This window comes from Protomyctophum bolini, assembly GCF_963924005.1.
Source record: "Protomyctophum bolini genome assembly, chromosome: 11".
NCBI lineage: Eukaryota > Metazoa > Chordata > Actinopteri > Myctophiformes > Myctophidae > Protomyctophum > Protomyctophum bolini.
Genome location: NC_137872.1, coordinates 23,907,952 through 23,923,912, shown reverse-complemented (window position 1 = coordinate 23,923,912; position 15,961 = coordinate 23,907,952). Strand labels below are relative to the sequence as shown.

General features: G+C 47.7%; 1 protein-coding gene across 1 annotated transcript in view; it reads right to left on the bottom strand.

Moving 5' to 3' along the window:
- Positions 1 to 1,591: 1,591 nt before the first annotated feature.
- Positions 1,592 to 15,961, bottom strand: part of adgrl1a (adhesion G protein-coupled receptor L1a) — a 194,276-nt gene continuing 179,906 nt past the window's right edge. Inside the window, exons 22-25 of the mRNA XM_080776013.1 lie at positions 14,029 to 14,125; positions 9,985 to 10,107; positions 6,550 to 6,567; positions 1,592 to 4,662 (exon numbers count right to left, since the gene is read on the bottom strand). Of these exons, the coding sequence (XP_080632139.1) occupies positions 3,722 to 4,662; positions 6,550 to 6,567; positions 9,985 to 10,107; positions 14,029 to 14,125 (1,179 nt within the window). The 3' untranslated portion in view covers positions 1,592 to 3,721. The remainder of the gene's footprint in view (positions 4,663 to 6,549; positions 6,568 to 9,984; positions 10,108 to 14,028; positions 14,126 to 15,961) is intronic.

Genomic DNA, 15,961 nt, shown 5'->3' with positions numbered 1-15,961 from the left:
AGCAATAACAAACGGATCCCAGCACTTTCGTACCCTCAAGTCCCTGTTTTACCACCTCTGTCGTCACGCAAAGCCACAGCTAAACACTGCTCTTTTTGGCTGCACTAGAATTGGGCCAAGACAAGACAGACCCTCACCAAAATGTCACGCTGTAGCGGTTTGTTGGGAGATCTATCCAGGCTTTTCTGCACATGTGGGTACCCATGACATTGTGGCTATCCATCACAATGTGGGTACCCATCACATTGTGGCTATCCATCACAATGTGGGTACCCATGACATTGTGGCTATCCATCACAATGTGGGTACCCATGACATTGTGGCTATCCATCACATTCTGAGTACCCATCACATTCTGAGTACCAATCACATTCTTTCACTTGTCACAGTTTTTGTTTTCCATGGGGGACCGTACGTAGAAGAAGAACAAAAAGCTATAATGAATAAATCAACGTATGAATAAATATTGAAAAGAAAACAGCACACAAATAAAAGTACAAAATAAACCACCAGAAAAAAAAGAAAACTGCCTTGTTTTTCTTCGACACCTAGAAGAAAAAACAGAACACAGAGACAGACTTGAGTGGGAGGAGGGAAGGGTTTTGATGAGGTGCTTTCTTTTTGAGACTTAATTCCACAACAGTATCACTTGCTTTATTAATTTATAATATAAACATATTTTTGTCCTGATCACTCAACCCTGCTTGCCGTACGTTCCTGCAGCAAGTTGGGAGCCTCAGAATACCCCGCCTCCCTTTACCCCCCGGCTGACATGCACACGAGTTCCGTCACAAATCATTGTAAGTCGGACAAGTGTGTGTGTGTGTGTGTGTGTGTGTGTGTGTGTGTGTTTCTGTGTGTGGGATACACCGCCACATGAGGCCATGCCCGCCCGTGCACGTGCCGCCAACGCGTTGCACGCTGGGAGTGAATGAGTTGTCACATCGGAGCCTGCTGGCTGGCTGGCTGGCTGGCTGGGGGTATAACGCTGAAACTATGCTTTGGAAACGGCAAAACGCAATAGACTCGAGATTCTAGCAAAACAAATGTCTACCATCCATGCTAAAACCCCATATTAAAAGAATGTAATCCGGTTATATCTGACATCTGTCAAATAAATCAAGAGCTCAAACCAAATCTCATTATGGCTGCTGTCCTTCAACCACAATGCTGTTGTCATATTGTTGTGCCGGCGAGGCACACAATGATATCTGTATCCCATTGGTTCTCAACGGGGGGTACGGGGACCCCCAGGGTCCTTGGAAGGGGGGATTGTTCCAGGGGGTCCCCAGCAAAATGATTGATTGATAGTTAGGAAACAAGTGGACACTTATGGTACACAACAGGGGAGTAAATGGGGGTCCGTGGCCAAATGCATACCAAACTGGGCGGTTCCTTGGAAAACAAAAAGAAGAGAGAACCCCTGTAGTATCCCACCCGCCTTGTAGCCCTCCCCGCATTGGGAATGTCAAAGGTCAAACACCTGTAGTATCCCACCCGCCCTGCAGCCCTCCCCTCCACATTGGGAATGTCAAAGGTCAAACATTAACAACGTGTAATGGATTATATTACATCAACAATTTGTGCCAGGACATTTTATTTCTTTTTTCCCATTTTGTATAAATAATAAAATCTATCACACATCATCATACACCTTCTCTCCCCCCCCTCTCTCTCTCTCTCTCTCTCCATTGCATCGCTTTATTTCTCAGGGATGATTTAAGTGTCACAGCGTCAGGCCCAGGAGGAGAGCGAGAGAGCGGGAGAAAGAATACAAAGCCATGTTTATACTTCGTCGTAGATTAACCAAAGACAAAGCCATGTTTATACTTCGTCGTAGATTAACCAAAGACAAAGCCATGTTTATACTTCGTCGTAGATTAACCAAAGACAAAGCGTTCCGTCGTAGTGATGCAGCCATACATACGACAACGTATAAATTAGGCTTAACAGGGAGAGAGATAGAGTGTATCAATCGGGTCACAATCTCCAAAACATTTTTATTTTTTTGTTCTTTTGTTGGTTTGTTGCAGTACAAGAAGTCATTTTTCATATTTTTTTTGTTGTTGTTGCTTTTGATGGTCTCGGGTTTCTGTATTTACATTGGTAGGAAGTACTTTCATTTCGCAAGTGGTTGACTATGTACAGGTTCAACTCTGCATGACAGAGTCCGTCCGTCCGTCCGTCTGTCTGTCTGTCTGTCTGTCTGTCCGTGAACAACAACCACACACGCACGGTAGGAGACATGTCCAAAATCCACTGGCTAGGATCTAATAGTACAGTACGGGGGCGGGGGGGTATGTGGGGGGGGGGGGGTGCAGGGGAGGGGGTGGGGGGGTGCAATACCAGTCCACTTTCAACCCCCCCACCGCCCCAACCAACCCTGCCTCCCTCCAGAGAGGATTCAACGCTAAAACACAAAGTCAAAAAAAGATTGATCATTCTCTGGCAGAGACATATAGCGACTCCTCTGTCTTTTTTTTCCACCCCCATCACTTTTTTGGAGACGCCTGAAGAAATCAGGCAGAGAGAACAGTGTGAATGTTCTCCTCTGAGGAGGAGTGGCCGGTCTTCCGGATGCACGGTTTAGGCTGACAGTACTGTTCTGCTGCTCGAAAGGGATGGCTCGGCGCCTCCTCAGTCTCTCTCTCTCTCTCTCTCCCTCTCTCTCTCCCTCCCTCTTTCCATCTGCCTCTGCTCTACTTCTGTACATAGTTGTCGGTTCTTCACAGCAAGAGAAAAATAAAGGCAACTACACTGAAGCGGCTCCCACTGCCTCCTTGGAACAATAGTTCTCACACATTATATCTTTTTTTTTTCTTTACTTGGATGGTGTGTTGTTTTGACTTTCCCATGTTCTGTAACAACTAACAAGCACTTCTGTGTGTGTGTGTGTGTGTGTGTGTGTGTGTGTGTGTGTGTGTGTGTGTGTGTGCGCGTGTGTATGTGAGTGGGTGTTTGCATGTGCGTGTGCCTTATAAATGTTCCTGTTTTTTCTGGCTCAACAAAGGTATTTTTGGCAACACTGAAGAGCTTTCTGAGAGACTTGTTTCTTCTTTTCGGGGCGTAACGGTGCATCTCCCTGTCTCAGTCTCCTAGCTAACTACTCCTGTCAAATAATGACTAAAACGAGACCTGTACGTATCAATGGCTGGGGTGAGAAAGGGGAAGGAGAGGAGGAAATATAAAAGGAGATTCCTTTTTCTCCAGAGGCATTTCTGCGGATAAATTAGATAAAAACTTTAATAAAGTTTGCAAGTTTCTTGAAATATCTACGCGTACAGAGGGGGTTGGAGAGGTACATTCAGAGTGCTGGACTTCAGGCCTCGGGGAACCGAAGGAATCACGGAGGACTACTGGGACGGAACAGAAACAGAGAGAGAGGGAGAGAGAGAGAGGGAGAGAGAGAGAGAGAGAGAGAGAGAGAGAGAGGGAGAGAGATAGGGAGAGAGGGAGAGAGGGAGGGAGAGAGAGAGAGGGAGAGAGGGAGGGAGAGAGGGAGAGCGAGGGGGGTGAACGTTCTGGACGAACATCCCCACATGCCCCAACGTGACCCCGAATGCCGTTTACTTATATCTCAGATAAACAGATTTTAAAAAGAAAAAGAAAGGCAACCGAACGAGCAGGAAGTAGAGATAAGCGAGCGCGAGGACGGAGGCGGCCTCTACTGGCCAGTAGTGGTATCACAGGTCCGTTCTCATTCTCCTCCGGGCTCCGTCAGTCACAGACTGGTGACCAGCTGCATCTGTCCGTCTCCCTCGCTGTGGGCGGGCTCTAGCGGCGGGTGTGGGGCCTCCCCGCTGGGCCTGCGGGGCCCCGCCTGGTAGAAGGTCTGCATGGGGGCGCCGCGGGAGCCCAGGGCGGGCCTGCCGGAGCTGTAGTACAGCTCCTCGGGGGGCTGCGCCGAGCGCGGGACCACCTCCAGGGGCTCGGGGCTGCTGTCGGGGTAGGGCGAGTCTCGCAGGTTGGTGATGCTGGTGTACAGGGAGTCCCGGGCAGGCGACTCGGCCGCGCCACCGCTGTTCCCCCCCGCCGGCCCGCCGCCGCCACTGTGGCCCAGGCTCTCCGTGAGGTCGGCCCCCGTGTAGCTCTCGGACTCCTCGGGGTCGCTCTGGTAGAGGACGGACTGCGCCCGCTGCAGCAGCAGCGGCTCCTCCAGGGCCTTGTACAGCAGCTCCACGTCCTGCGGCGTGCACTGGCCACGCCCCTCTCTGGACAGGAAGTCCTCGTCGTCGTCGTCCATGGACAGCTCGGGCCCGGCGCCGCCACCCCCCGGCGCCGCCACCCCCCGGCCCACTCCGCCGTGCGGCCGTCCCCGCGCCAGGCTGCCGCACATCCTGTCCCCGCCCCCTCCGCCTGTGGTCACGCCCCCGACTCCGCCCCCGCCCCTCAGGTTGTTGTGCACCAGCTCGGAGATGATCATCTTCTCGAAGGCGGCCGCGTCGGAGAGGTTCCGCCGGATTCCTCCTCCTCCGCCGAGTGTGTCAGAGCTGCGCGGGTTGAGGAGCGGCGGGGAGCTGTCGCCTACGCCACCGCCCAGGAAGTCACAGCTGCCTCCGCCGCCTCCCGGCCCGCCGCGCAGAGAGTAGCTGTTGTTGAAGTTACCGTTCAGGGGCAGGGTCTCCATGCCACAGGGGTCCCGCCCTTTGGACAGAGTGCTCTCTGGGCAGCAGACAAACACAAGGACAATGTGTGTCAGTACACTGTCAAATCAACTTACAATTACAATTTAGGCATTTAGCAGATGCTCTTAATCCAGAGTGGTTTACAGTAAACAAGAACAACACATGGTAATACCAGGGGGGCAGTGAAGCCAATAGTGTCTGAAGGCAGTAGGAAATCCTGACTTCCTGAAAGTTCATATAATGGCCTGTTGTGGCGCTGTCATTGGGCCCAAAAACCCCCATAGCTCCATAGAGGTCCATGTATTTGGGCCCAACTTCAACTAGACTGTATTACCTTAATAAACATGGTCATGAATACTTTCTGCTTCCAGTCTCATTTCTCATGTCATAATATTCTTTTTGGAAAAGTATGGTCCCATTTATTTAAAAAATTACCATAAAGTCGAGTATGTTCTGAGGGGCGTGGCTACCTTTACAGTCTATGATCGGGATCCACCCCCCCGCTCGAGTCAAAATAAAAAACAACGAAGAAGAAGGGGGGAAGTCCCGCCTCGTTGTCTGGGCCAGCCAATGGCCAGCTGGGCCCAACGGATCTAGAAAGATGGCGATTTACAATTCAAGGACTGACAGGCTTTATCTTACGTCCATCTCAGACCCGGAGAACGCTTTGTCCATATTCTGAACAAGGTATAGTGACTCTGGTATTCTGAACAAGGTATAGTGACTCTGGTATTCTGAACAAGGCATAGTGACTCTGGTATTCTGAACAAGGCATAGTGACTCTGGTATTCTGAACAAGGTATAGTGACTGTATTCTGAACAAGGTATAGTGACTGTATTCTGAACAAGGCATAGTGACTCTGGTATTCTGAACAAGGTATAGTGACTGTATTCTGAACAAGGTATAGTGACTGTATTCTGAACAAGGTATAGTGACTCTGGTATTCTGAACAAGGTATAGTGACTGTATTCTGAACAAGGTATAGTGACTGTATTCTGAACAAGGTATAGTGACTGTATTCTGAACAAGGCATAGTGACTGTATTCTGAACAAGGTATAGTGACTGTATTCTGAACAAGGTATAGTGACTGTATTCCGAACAAGGTATAGTGACTGTATTCCGAACAAGGTATAGTGACTGTATTCTGAACAAGGTATAGTGACTGTATTCTGAACAAGGCATAGTGACTGTATTCTGAACAAGGTATAGTGACTGTATTCTGAACAAGGTATAGTGACTGTATTCTGAACAAGGTACAGTATAGTGACTGTATTCTGAACAAGGTATAGTGACTGTATTCTGAACAAGGTATAGTGACTCTGGTATTCTGAACAAGGTATAGTGACTGTATTCTGAACAAGGTATAGTGACTGTATTCTGAACAAGGTATAGTGACTGTATTCTGAACAAGGCATAGTGACTGTATTCTGAACAAGGTATAGTGACTCTGGTATTCTGAACAAGGTATAGTGACTGTATTCTGAACAAGGTATAGTGACTGTATTCTGAACAAGGTATAGTGACTGTATTCTGAACAAGGTATAGTGACTCTGGTATTCTGAACAAGGTATAGTGACTGTATTCTGAACAAGGTATAGTGACTGTATTCTGAACAAGGTATAGTGACTGTATTCTGAACAAGGTATAGTGACTGTATTCTGAACAAGGTATAGTGACTGTATTCTGAACAAGGTATAGTGACTGTATTCTGAACAAGGTATAGTGACTCTGGTATTCTGAACAAGGTATAGTGACTGTATTCTGAACAAGGTATAGTGACTGTATTCTGAACAAGGCATAGTGACTGTATTCTGAACAAGGTATAGTGACTGTATTCTGAACAAGGTATAGTGACTGTATTCTGAACAAGGCATAGTGACTCTGGTATTCTGAACAAGGTATTGTGACTCTGGTACTCTTACTTGGATCACGGAAGGTTCCTGGGAGTCCATGAGGAAGCCATGTGGAGGAAAACAAAAGGTTTTGGTCAGTAAATGTATTGTTCAGTGATACAAAATGCACAAATGAAACATGCGCATGTCAAATCGGCACACAGTTCAAAAACACACAGGCGACATGCACATAAAACACATACACGCAAACGCACACACACACAGACACACACACACACACACACACACACACACACACACACACACGCGCAGACACACACGCGCAGACACACACGCTCATATTGAAGCAAATTAACTCCATTGCATGCACACTCACTCCTGCCTCTGAGACGTTTGACATGCTGTTCCACCATCGTTTACACCTCAGCCACCGGAAACACGCTCCAATTCATTTACTACAGTGGGATATACTATACATAATTCATGCACCACCTCGTAAAGCAACGCTTTATGTTTATTTTACGACTCGGCCTTCAACGCACACAAAAGATGTCGTGATTTTGTTTTTCCTCCCAAGCCGCCGTCACATACCAAAGCCCTCGCCAAAGAGCACCGTTTTTAGAGAAATGGAATGCGTCGTATGATTTTAATCAACATTCTTCTTTCAGCGGTGGTGGTGCAGGCTAATTAGACATTCTAATGAAGTGCCCTCCATGCTTCTTTCCCTCCCTCCCTCCCTCCCTCCGCACCCTCCCTGCCGTCTCCCTTCTAAAAATGTCCCCGCTGCCTGCCGGAGCCCGTGGCCATCAGGCTTGACGCATCGTGCAGAGAGAGGGCCTTTAAAATATTTAACAGAAACGCCGCCTTAAATTTCAGCCCCTCAGACACTAGGTCCCCATACCCCTCAGACACTAGGTCCCCATACCCCTCAGACACTAGGTCCCCATACCCCTCAGACACTAGGTCCCCATACCCCTCAGACACTAGGTCCCCATACCCCTCAGACACTAGGTCCCCATACCCCTCAGACACTAGGTCCCCATACGCCTCAGACACTAGGTCCCCATAACCCTCAGACACTAGGTCCCCATACCCCTCAGACACTAGGTCCCCATACCCCTCAGACACTAGGTCCCCATACCCCTCAGACACTAGGTCCCCATACCCCTCAGACACTAGGTCCCCATACCCCTCAGACACTAGGTCCCCATACGCCTCAGACACTAGGTCCCCATACCCCTCAGACACTAGGTCCCCATACCCCTCAGACACTAGGTCCCCATACCCCTCAGACACTAGGTCCCCATACCCCTCAGACACTAGGTCCCCATACGCCACAGAGTCACATGCTCACTCAGCACCATGCAGCCACACGCACTCCCCCCGCCCCCCTCTCCTCTGGTGAATATTAATACTGGTGTGGAGCCATTACCACAGCCCAGGGTCTAAGCTACCACACACACGCACACACACACACACACACACACACACACACACACACACACACACACACACACACACACACACACACACACACACACACACACACACACACACACACACACACACACACACACACACACACACACACACACACACACACGCACACAGACAGGCAGACAGAGTGGAGGGCAGAGATTTACAGCACACCCATATCAAAAGTTAATTTAACTCAGAGAATGTACAAATGTAACCGCTACGGGTCCCTTCATTTGGTTACATTTTGAGCATTTATACATTTTGTCCATTCTCAAGAGTACATTTGTATTCTCAGAGTGTACATTCTCAGAGCGTACAGTACATTCTCAGAGTGTACATTTGTATATTCCCAGAGTGTACATTCTCAGAGTACATTTGTGTATTCTCAGAGTGTACATTCTCAGAGTACATTTGTACATTCTCAGAGTGTATATTCTCAGAGTGTACATTCTCAGAGCGTACAGTACATTCTCAGAGTGTACATTTGTATATTCTCAGAGTGTACATTCTCAGAGTACATTTGTACATTCTCAGAGTGTATATTCTCAGTGTGTACATCTGACCTAGAAATGAATAAATTAACATTGAACAGGTTTGCTGATGATGTGTTAAACGTCTCTCGCCTCGAACACACACACCCGCGTAAAATAAGAATAAACCCATAATTGACTTCATATTCACACCAGCGAGTGTCGCCGTACAACCAAGATGGCCGCCGTGTCAAACTGTCAATATGGTCAATATACAGTAAGGTGGTAAGGTGTTCAACAGAAATTGCAATTTAGGGCTGATCGAATTTCACTATCCTCAAGACTGCTGCCTCTGTCACACACAGCATGTCAATTTACTTCCACTCAATTTATGACCGTTAGTATTTAAGGACGACACGATTAGAAAGCAGCCAGCTGGTTATACTGTAGTGCTTCAACGCTGATTCACTTTGACAGCTACATGTAACCTGAAAGTGCAATTGTGCATGTATGCGTGTGCACTGTGCACATGCAGGTGAACATGCAAACAATCGCATATACAAAACAACGCACGCACGCACGCACGCATGCACGCACGCACGCACGCACGCACGCACGCATGCACACACACACACACACATGGCGTGCGTGAGCGCCATGTCAAAATATTGCCAGAACAGCAGACAGGACGATAACAACTAGTGGTGGAAGTACATTTATTGTAGGCTACTGTAAAATGTTGAGGTATTTGTACTTTTTTTCCCATACTTTTCTTCTACTCCACTAGATTAAAATATTGTAGGCTATACATTACTCCACTATATTTATTTGACAACTTATTATTATTATGATAATTATTACAAAACATATGCACTCTATTTTGTATAGATCGGCTCTTTTCAAGCGATTTTTATACATTAGAAAACTTGAAATGGGACATTCTGCACAATGAGTACTTTTACTTTTGATACTTTAAGTACATTTTAAAGCCACACAATACTTTCTAAGTAAATGTTGAATTCCGGACTTTTTCTTGTACCAGAGTATTTCTACATTGCATCACTGATACATTTACTTAAGTAAAACATGTGAGTATACTTTCTCCACCATGACAACAACAGCGTATACGCACATGGCAGGCACGAGACCCACACACAACATGCACAGGGTGGCTGGGGGCGGGCGGGGGGCTAACCGGTGGAGTTGAAGACCCCAGGCACGAGACCCACACACAACATGCACAGGGTGGCTGGGGGCGGGGCGGGGGCTAACCGGTGGAGTTGAAGACCCCAGACACACACACAACATGCACAGGGTGGCTGGGGGCGGGGCGGGGGGCTAACCGGTGGAGTTGAAGACCCCAGACACACACACAACATGCACAGGGTGGCTGGGGGCGGGGCGGGGGGCTAACCGGTGGAGTTGAAGACCCCAGACACACACACAACATGCACAGGGTGGCTGGGGGCGGGGCGGGGGGCTAACCGGTGGAGTTGAAGACCCCAGACACACACACAACATGCACAGGGTGGCTGGGGGCGGGCGGGGGGCTAACCGGTGGAGTTGAAGACCCCAGGCGATGGAGGAGTGAAGCTCTCAGCCAGCAGAGTGTTGTAAGGGGAAGTGCCGGTGCGAGTCTGCAGCACTGGATTGGTCAGCAGATGGTTGCCCATGGTCGCTACGACAGAAATCACACGCCACCATGATCACCTATTATAAAGCAGTGGTTCCCAAAGTGGGGTCCGGGAGGGAGTTACAGGGGGTCCCCAGTTAAATGATAGTTTGGAACCAAATGAACCCTTATGGGTCTGTATAACTCTGAGAATGTACAAATGGAACGGGTCCATTTGGTTCCATTTCTACACTCTCAAGAGTTAAATTACCATAGATTTTACAATATAGTTTCGGGTCCCAGAGAGCCATTAAATGGGGGTCCGAAGCCTAATGCATGTCAAATTGGGGGTCCATGAAATTAAACAGGTTGAGAATCACTGCTAGGGCCGTAAAAACCTTCTCTCATGGGGGTCCTTCATGGCATATCTTTTCAAATGGGGGTCCGTGCGCTAATTTGTGTCAATTTGGGGGTCCTTGACATGAAAATGTTTGGAATCTCTGTGTGGAACCTGCATTTCCAAGGGGCGGATACAAAAAAGTGCCTCTGGCCATATTGGCATACTGGGCACTAATTGGTGTGGGGCCAGACTAATCTGCTTCTTTTATTTTCAGATTCTTCTGGTTTCCAGGCTAACAAAGCATTTGCGTAATTTACACTCCCTCGTACAGAGGTGTTGTAATTTACACTCCCTCGTACAGAGGTGTTGTAATTTACACTCCCTCGTACAGAGGTGTTGTAATTTACAGTCCTTGTACAGAGGTGTTGTAATTTACAGTCCCTCGTACAGAGGTGTTGTAATTTACAGTCCTCGTACAGAGGTGTTGTAATTTACAGTCCTTGACTTGTACAGAGGTGTTGTAATTTACAGTCCTTGACTTGTACAGAGGTGTTGTAATTTACACTCCCTCGTACAGAGGTGTTGTAATTTACAGTCCTCGTACAGAGGTGTTGTAATTTACAGTCCCTCGTACAGAGGTGTTGTAATTTACACTCCCTCGTACAGAGGTGTTGTAATTTACAGTCCTTGACTTGTACAGAGGTGTTGTAATTTACAATCCCTCGTACAGAGGTGTTGTAATTTACAGTCCTCGTACAGAGGTGTTGTAATTTACAGTCCCTCGTACAGAGGTGTTGTAATTTACAATCCCTCGTACAGAGGTGTTGCGTGGCGTAAATAGGCTAGCACATAGTGATGTGACACGATGTGAGCACATCGCAATGCGATGCAACATGAGCTTGCAGGTGAGGTGCTATTTTCAGCACGCGCAAGAATGTATAACTCAGGCCTTTGTCAGATTTCCTCTTTGTCAGCTGTGGACTCACAATGGCAGCAAAAAAATAAAATAAGAAAGATGTAGTGTACTGGAATTCAGACCTTCAGATGCAATAACATCTTTGATTCATAAACATATTTGCTGTGTATTCAAACAGGGATGGGGTATAGGAGGGTGGTATTTGTGTTATGGTGACACTTTATGGAGTAATGCATTTACACGCAGTACCTCTGGATGTTTTCGCACTGAGACTGTAACCTTTGAGTAAAAATACGATTGGTAAGGGAAAGCTGCTGAGAGAGCTGAGAGTCGCCATTCAAGATGCTTTTTATTTTGTTATTTATTTTGCCATTGCTCTCACAGTGCCGTCGGTGTGTGTGTGTGTGTGTGTGTGTGTGTGTGTGTGTGTGTGTGTGTGTGTGTGTGTGTGTGTGTGTGTGTGTGTGTGTGTGTGTGTGTGTGTGTGTGCGTGTGGGCGTTGGGGGGCGGTATAATGCATACCATTATGTCGTTGAGGGGGTGCAGCTAGCCATTCGAGCACAGTTCATTTCACAGTGAAATGTGAATGCCACCGCAAGACAAATATAATTCAAAGAAATGGCACATTGAGAACGTCGCAGGATGCCCATGTAGGGCTTGCGGCCCTCGGGCAACTCAAACAGAAATGCCATGAAATTAAAAACAGGACAGCATGACAGAGAGTGGTCCAGGGCCCACCGCAACCTTCAGCTTTTAACGGCCGCTGTTCATCACCATCTTACGTTGTGCACACGCACACACATTTGCGCGTGTGCACACACACACACACATGCGCGTGTACACACACACACACACACACACACACACACACACACACACACACACACACACACACACACACACACACTTGCGCGTGTACACACACACACACACACACACACACACACACACACACACACACACACACACACACCCAGGGTAGCAGGACTTCGACAACACAAGTCTGTGATTAAGACATTCGCTCTGCCACAAACAGAGCTGTTTACTTATTTATCCTTAATTCCAGCCTCTCCTCTTTCTTATCTCTCAGGCGAGCCTTGCAAACTCTCTCCCCTTCCATTCTGTGCGATGCTTTTCCATTTCTCCTCATTCAATCATTCCCTTTCTCTGTTTCTGCCTCTCTCTCCTGCCATCTTGCCAAATAGGCTTTTTCCTCTTCACAAACAACGCCGAATTACTACGGATAATCTGTCCTCTGCAAGCAAATCATAGTACCTCAATTTTCCTGCAGAAATTTTAAGGAACTACTTTTAAGTGGCCATAGTGTGCAGTAGCCAAAGTAGGGCATGGGGGAAATGTGCGTGCGTGCGTTGTGTGTGTAGGGAGCCATGCATCTTGTCTCCTGGACACATCACTATTGTCTGGAAGAGAAAGTGTTTCACAGGGATGGTGAACTGGGGGAGGGTCACAGAGATTAGAGATGCAGATGATAAGGACAGTGACTGTCTCTGTGCAACTCGTCCCCCCTTTACGTCATTATAGGCCCCTTTATGTCTCTCTCCCCCTATTCTGGGCCAATCTCCATCACTCTCTCCCTCTCTCCCTCTCTCTCTCTCTCTCTCTCTCTCTCTCAGTAAAAAGAATAATCATTTCAGAAATGAAAAAAGGAGGAAAAAAAAACGTAAATTAGAAAAGAAGTAGACAAAAATCACAGATCTGCAAACTCGCTACGCTAAAAACTTTGGGAACCACTGATCCAGACAGAGCCCCCGCCTTCATCAGCTTGTACGCGCACACGCACACGCACACGCACACACACACACACACACACACACACACACACACACACACACACACACACACGCAGACCTTTCAGGCATGGTGTCGTGGCAGCAGCAAACCTCTTCCTCATTGCAGCCTCCTCCCCCCCCCCCCATCCTGCTCCTGTCACTCTCCTCAATTAGAATAATTACCCCCTGTTCGCTAGCACGCTAATCAGTTCATTAAAAACAAAATGGAATGAAATTAGCATAGAGAGTGATGGCTGATTTAGCGACTGCCTCGTTGTCATCAACTCCGCCAGACACCCCCCCCCCCCTGTCCCCCTCCGCCACCCGTTCACCCGCCTTGCTCTCTGTCCCCTAACCTCAGCCAACCTCTCTCTCTCTCTCTCTCTCTCGTGTGGCCACTGTGACTGTGACTCTGGTGATGATGGCTGCATCGCGGGTGGCGCGCCATGACGCCAGTGCCTGGAGGCGGAGGCCACATCCAGACAGACAGTGACACAGACACTGCACACCGCGCCATGCACGCCACACCGCAGACTTTTTTCTACTTCAAACTTCCTCCTGTATCTTGTATCTTGTTGCGCGGAATACAGAAGACACCCAAGAACCTCACTGCGTGCCGTCTGTGTGTGTGTCTCTCTCTTTGTACAAGTATCCATGTGTGTAATTTTACTTTTCGTCTGTATGTGTCTAATTGGACATGTGTCAATTGGCCAATAAAGGGGGTGTTGGAAGCCTCGTTTATAGCTTGTTGCACACCAAAAGTGGCAGATGCACAAGCTCACGCTTCAGGACATAACACCAACACCCTCATACAGTACAATGGAGTATCACCATCAGACTAAAAGGTGTTTGCAGACTTAGACTCACAGACTAGACTAGACTAGACTAGACTGTTGGGGGGAACCTTTAACAGCGTGGTAATGGGGTGGGAGGGGCCTCACCGCGGTTGAGCGTGGGCGTGCTGTTGATGTCTCCCGCCATGAAGGAAGATTCCGTCTGCTTCCGCACCGTGTCGTTCCACATCCTGCGGATCCGACTCTGGAAGAGAGAGAGAGAGAGAGAGGAGAGGAGAGGAGAGGAGAGGAGAGGAGAGGAGAGGAGAGGAGAGGAGAGGAGAGGAGAGGAGAGGAGAGGAGAGGAGAGGAGAGGAGAGGAGAGGAGAGGAGAGGAGAGGAGAGGAGAGGAGAGGAGAGGGTGGCAGCAGACAGACATACAGACATACAGTTAAATATAGAACCACGCCGGGTAGACATTGTCACTCAGTGGGGGCTATATAGTATAGTAATCAGAACGGCGGAGTAGGTCTCGCTTAATCCGCAAAGAGCGACAAAATAGGAACAACAACAACACGGCTCTAGTGTCGTGTCTACGTTTGTGTTAACAAGATGGGAAGCTAATAGAGTGGAGATGCGGAGGACGTGATTACAGTCACTGATCCCATTGTCACTCGGAGGCTTCTGATTACGACGTGCGAGAGCTTCTTGTTCACTGATTGCGGACGACAGACAGTTGAAGTGCTGTCATAAGCACGGAAAGCGTTGGGTGTCTGTGCTGTGCCTGCATGGCTGCATATTATGCGTGTGCGTCAACCATGACTTTGCATATCGTTGCTGTCGGGAGAAAATCACCCAACTCCACTTTTTGCATAAATACGTGCTATTAAATACCCTTTACGTCTGTGTGTAAAGGGTATTGAATATTGAACCAATGAAAAGTAGTACAAAGCACTTTGGACAAATCCTTTTAACTCCATTGGACCCTCAAACTCCACCACCTCTCTCCCTCATGCAAGTAATTGACAATATATAAAGTCACAACACCAAATTTGATGAGGCAGTATTGCTTTGTTTAAGACAAAAAAAGGTTTTCTTAATTTCCTGCTAAATGTATATTTCTCATTTCCTGAAAAATGAACATTTTGGAGTTAGGTGGTTTCTTCCCGACAGCAGAGATATATTTAATATAACTAAGTATAGTATTAACAAGAGCTTGTGACTATATTGGAGCTAGCCTTTGGAACACATGCAGGTTCTTCTTTCCATTTCCTGAAAAAATATGGTTTCTGCCTGACAGACTATGTTATATACAGAATAACTATATATAAATGTCAATGTGTGTGTGTGTGTGTGTGTGTGTGTGTGTGTGTGTGTGTATTACATATAGTGTTTGTGTTTATACTACACACGTGTGTACTGCTAGTGTGTGTGTGTGTGTGTGTGTGTGTGTGTGTGTGTGTGTGTGTGTGTGTGTGTGTGTGTGTGTGTGTGTTTGCCTTCATGCTCGGACGTGCATGACTGTGTGCGTGTGTATTCAGTTATGCGCACCACTGGCTGCGCGCGTGGCATCATTAAATGGCGTTGGCTGTGTCCTTGTTCTGACCTGCCTGGGCGCTGTGGCGTGACGGCCCCTCGCTCGCTGGCGGGGTAATAGACCTCAACAGTGACCGCCCCCACCTTTTTTCAACAGCCTAGTCTCGTCTCTCTCTCTCCACAAGTGCATTTCTCCATTTATTTGCTTCGGTATGTTCTCTAACTTTTTTTCATTTTTTTTCAAGGACCTCCAAAACTCGGAGAGTTACAGAAGGTCGATTTGGAACCACCTCCAAGGATCCCAGAGGAATCGACAGAGCCACTGCATGGACTCTTCAGAAAGTCCCTGTATACTGTAAAGTCCCTGTATACTTTAAAGTCCCTGTATACAGTACAGTCCCTGTATACAGTACAGTCCATGTATACAGTACAGTCCTTGTATACTGTAAAGTCTCTGTATACTGTAAAGTCCCTGTATACTGTAAAGTCCCTGTATACTGTAAAGTCCCTGTATACTGTAAAGTCCCTGTATACAGTACAGTCCTTGTATACTGTAAAGTCTCTG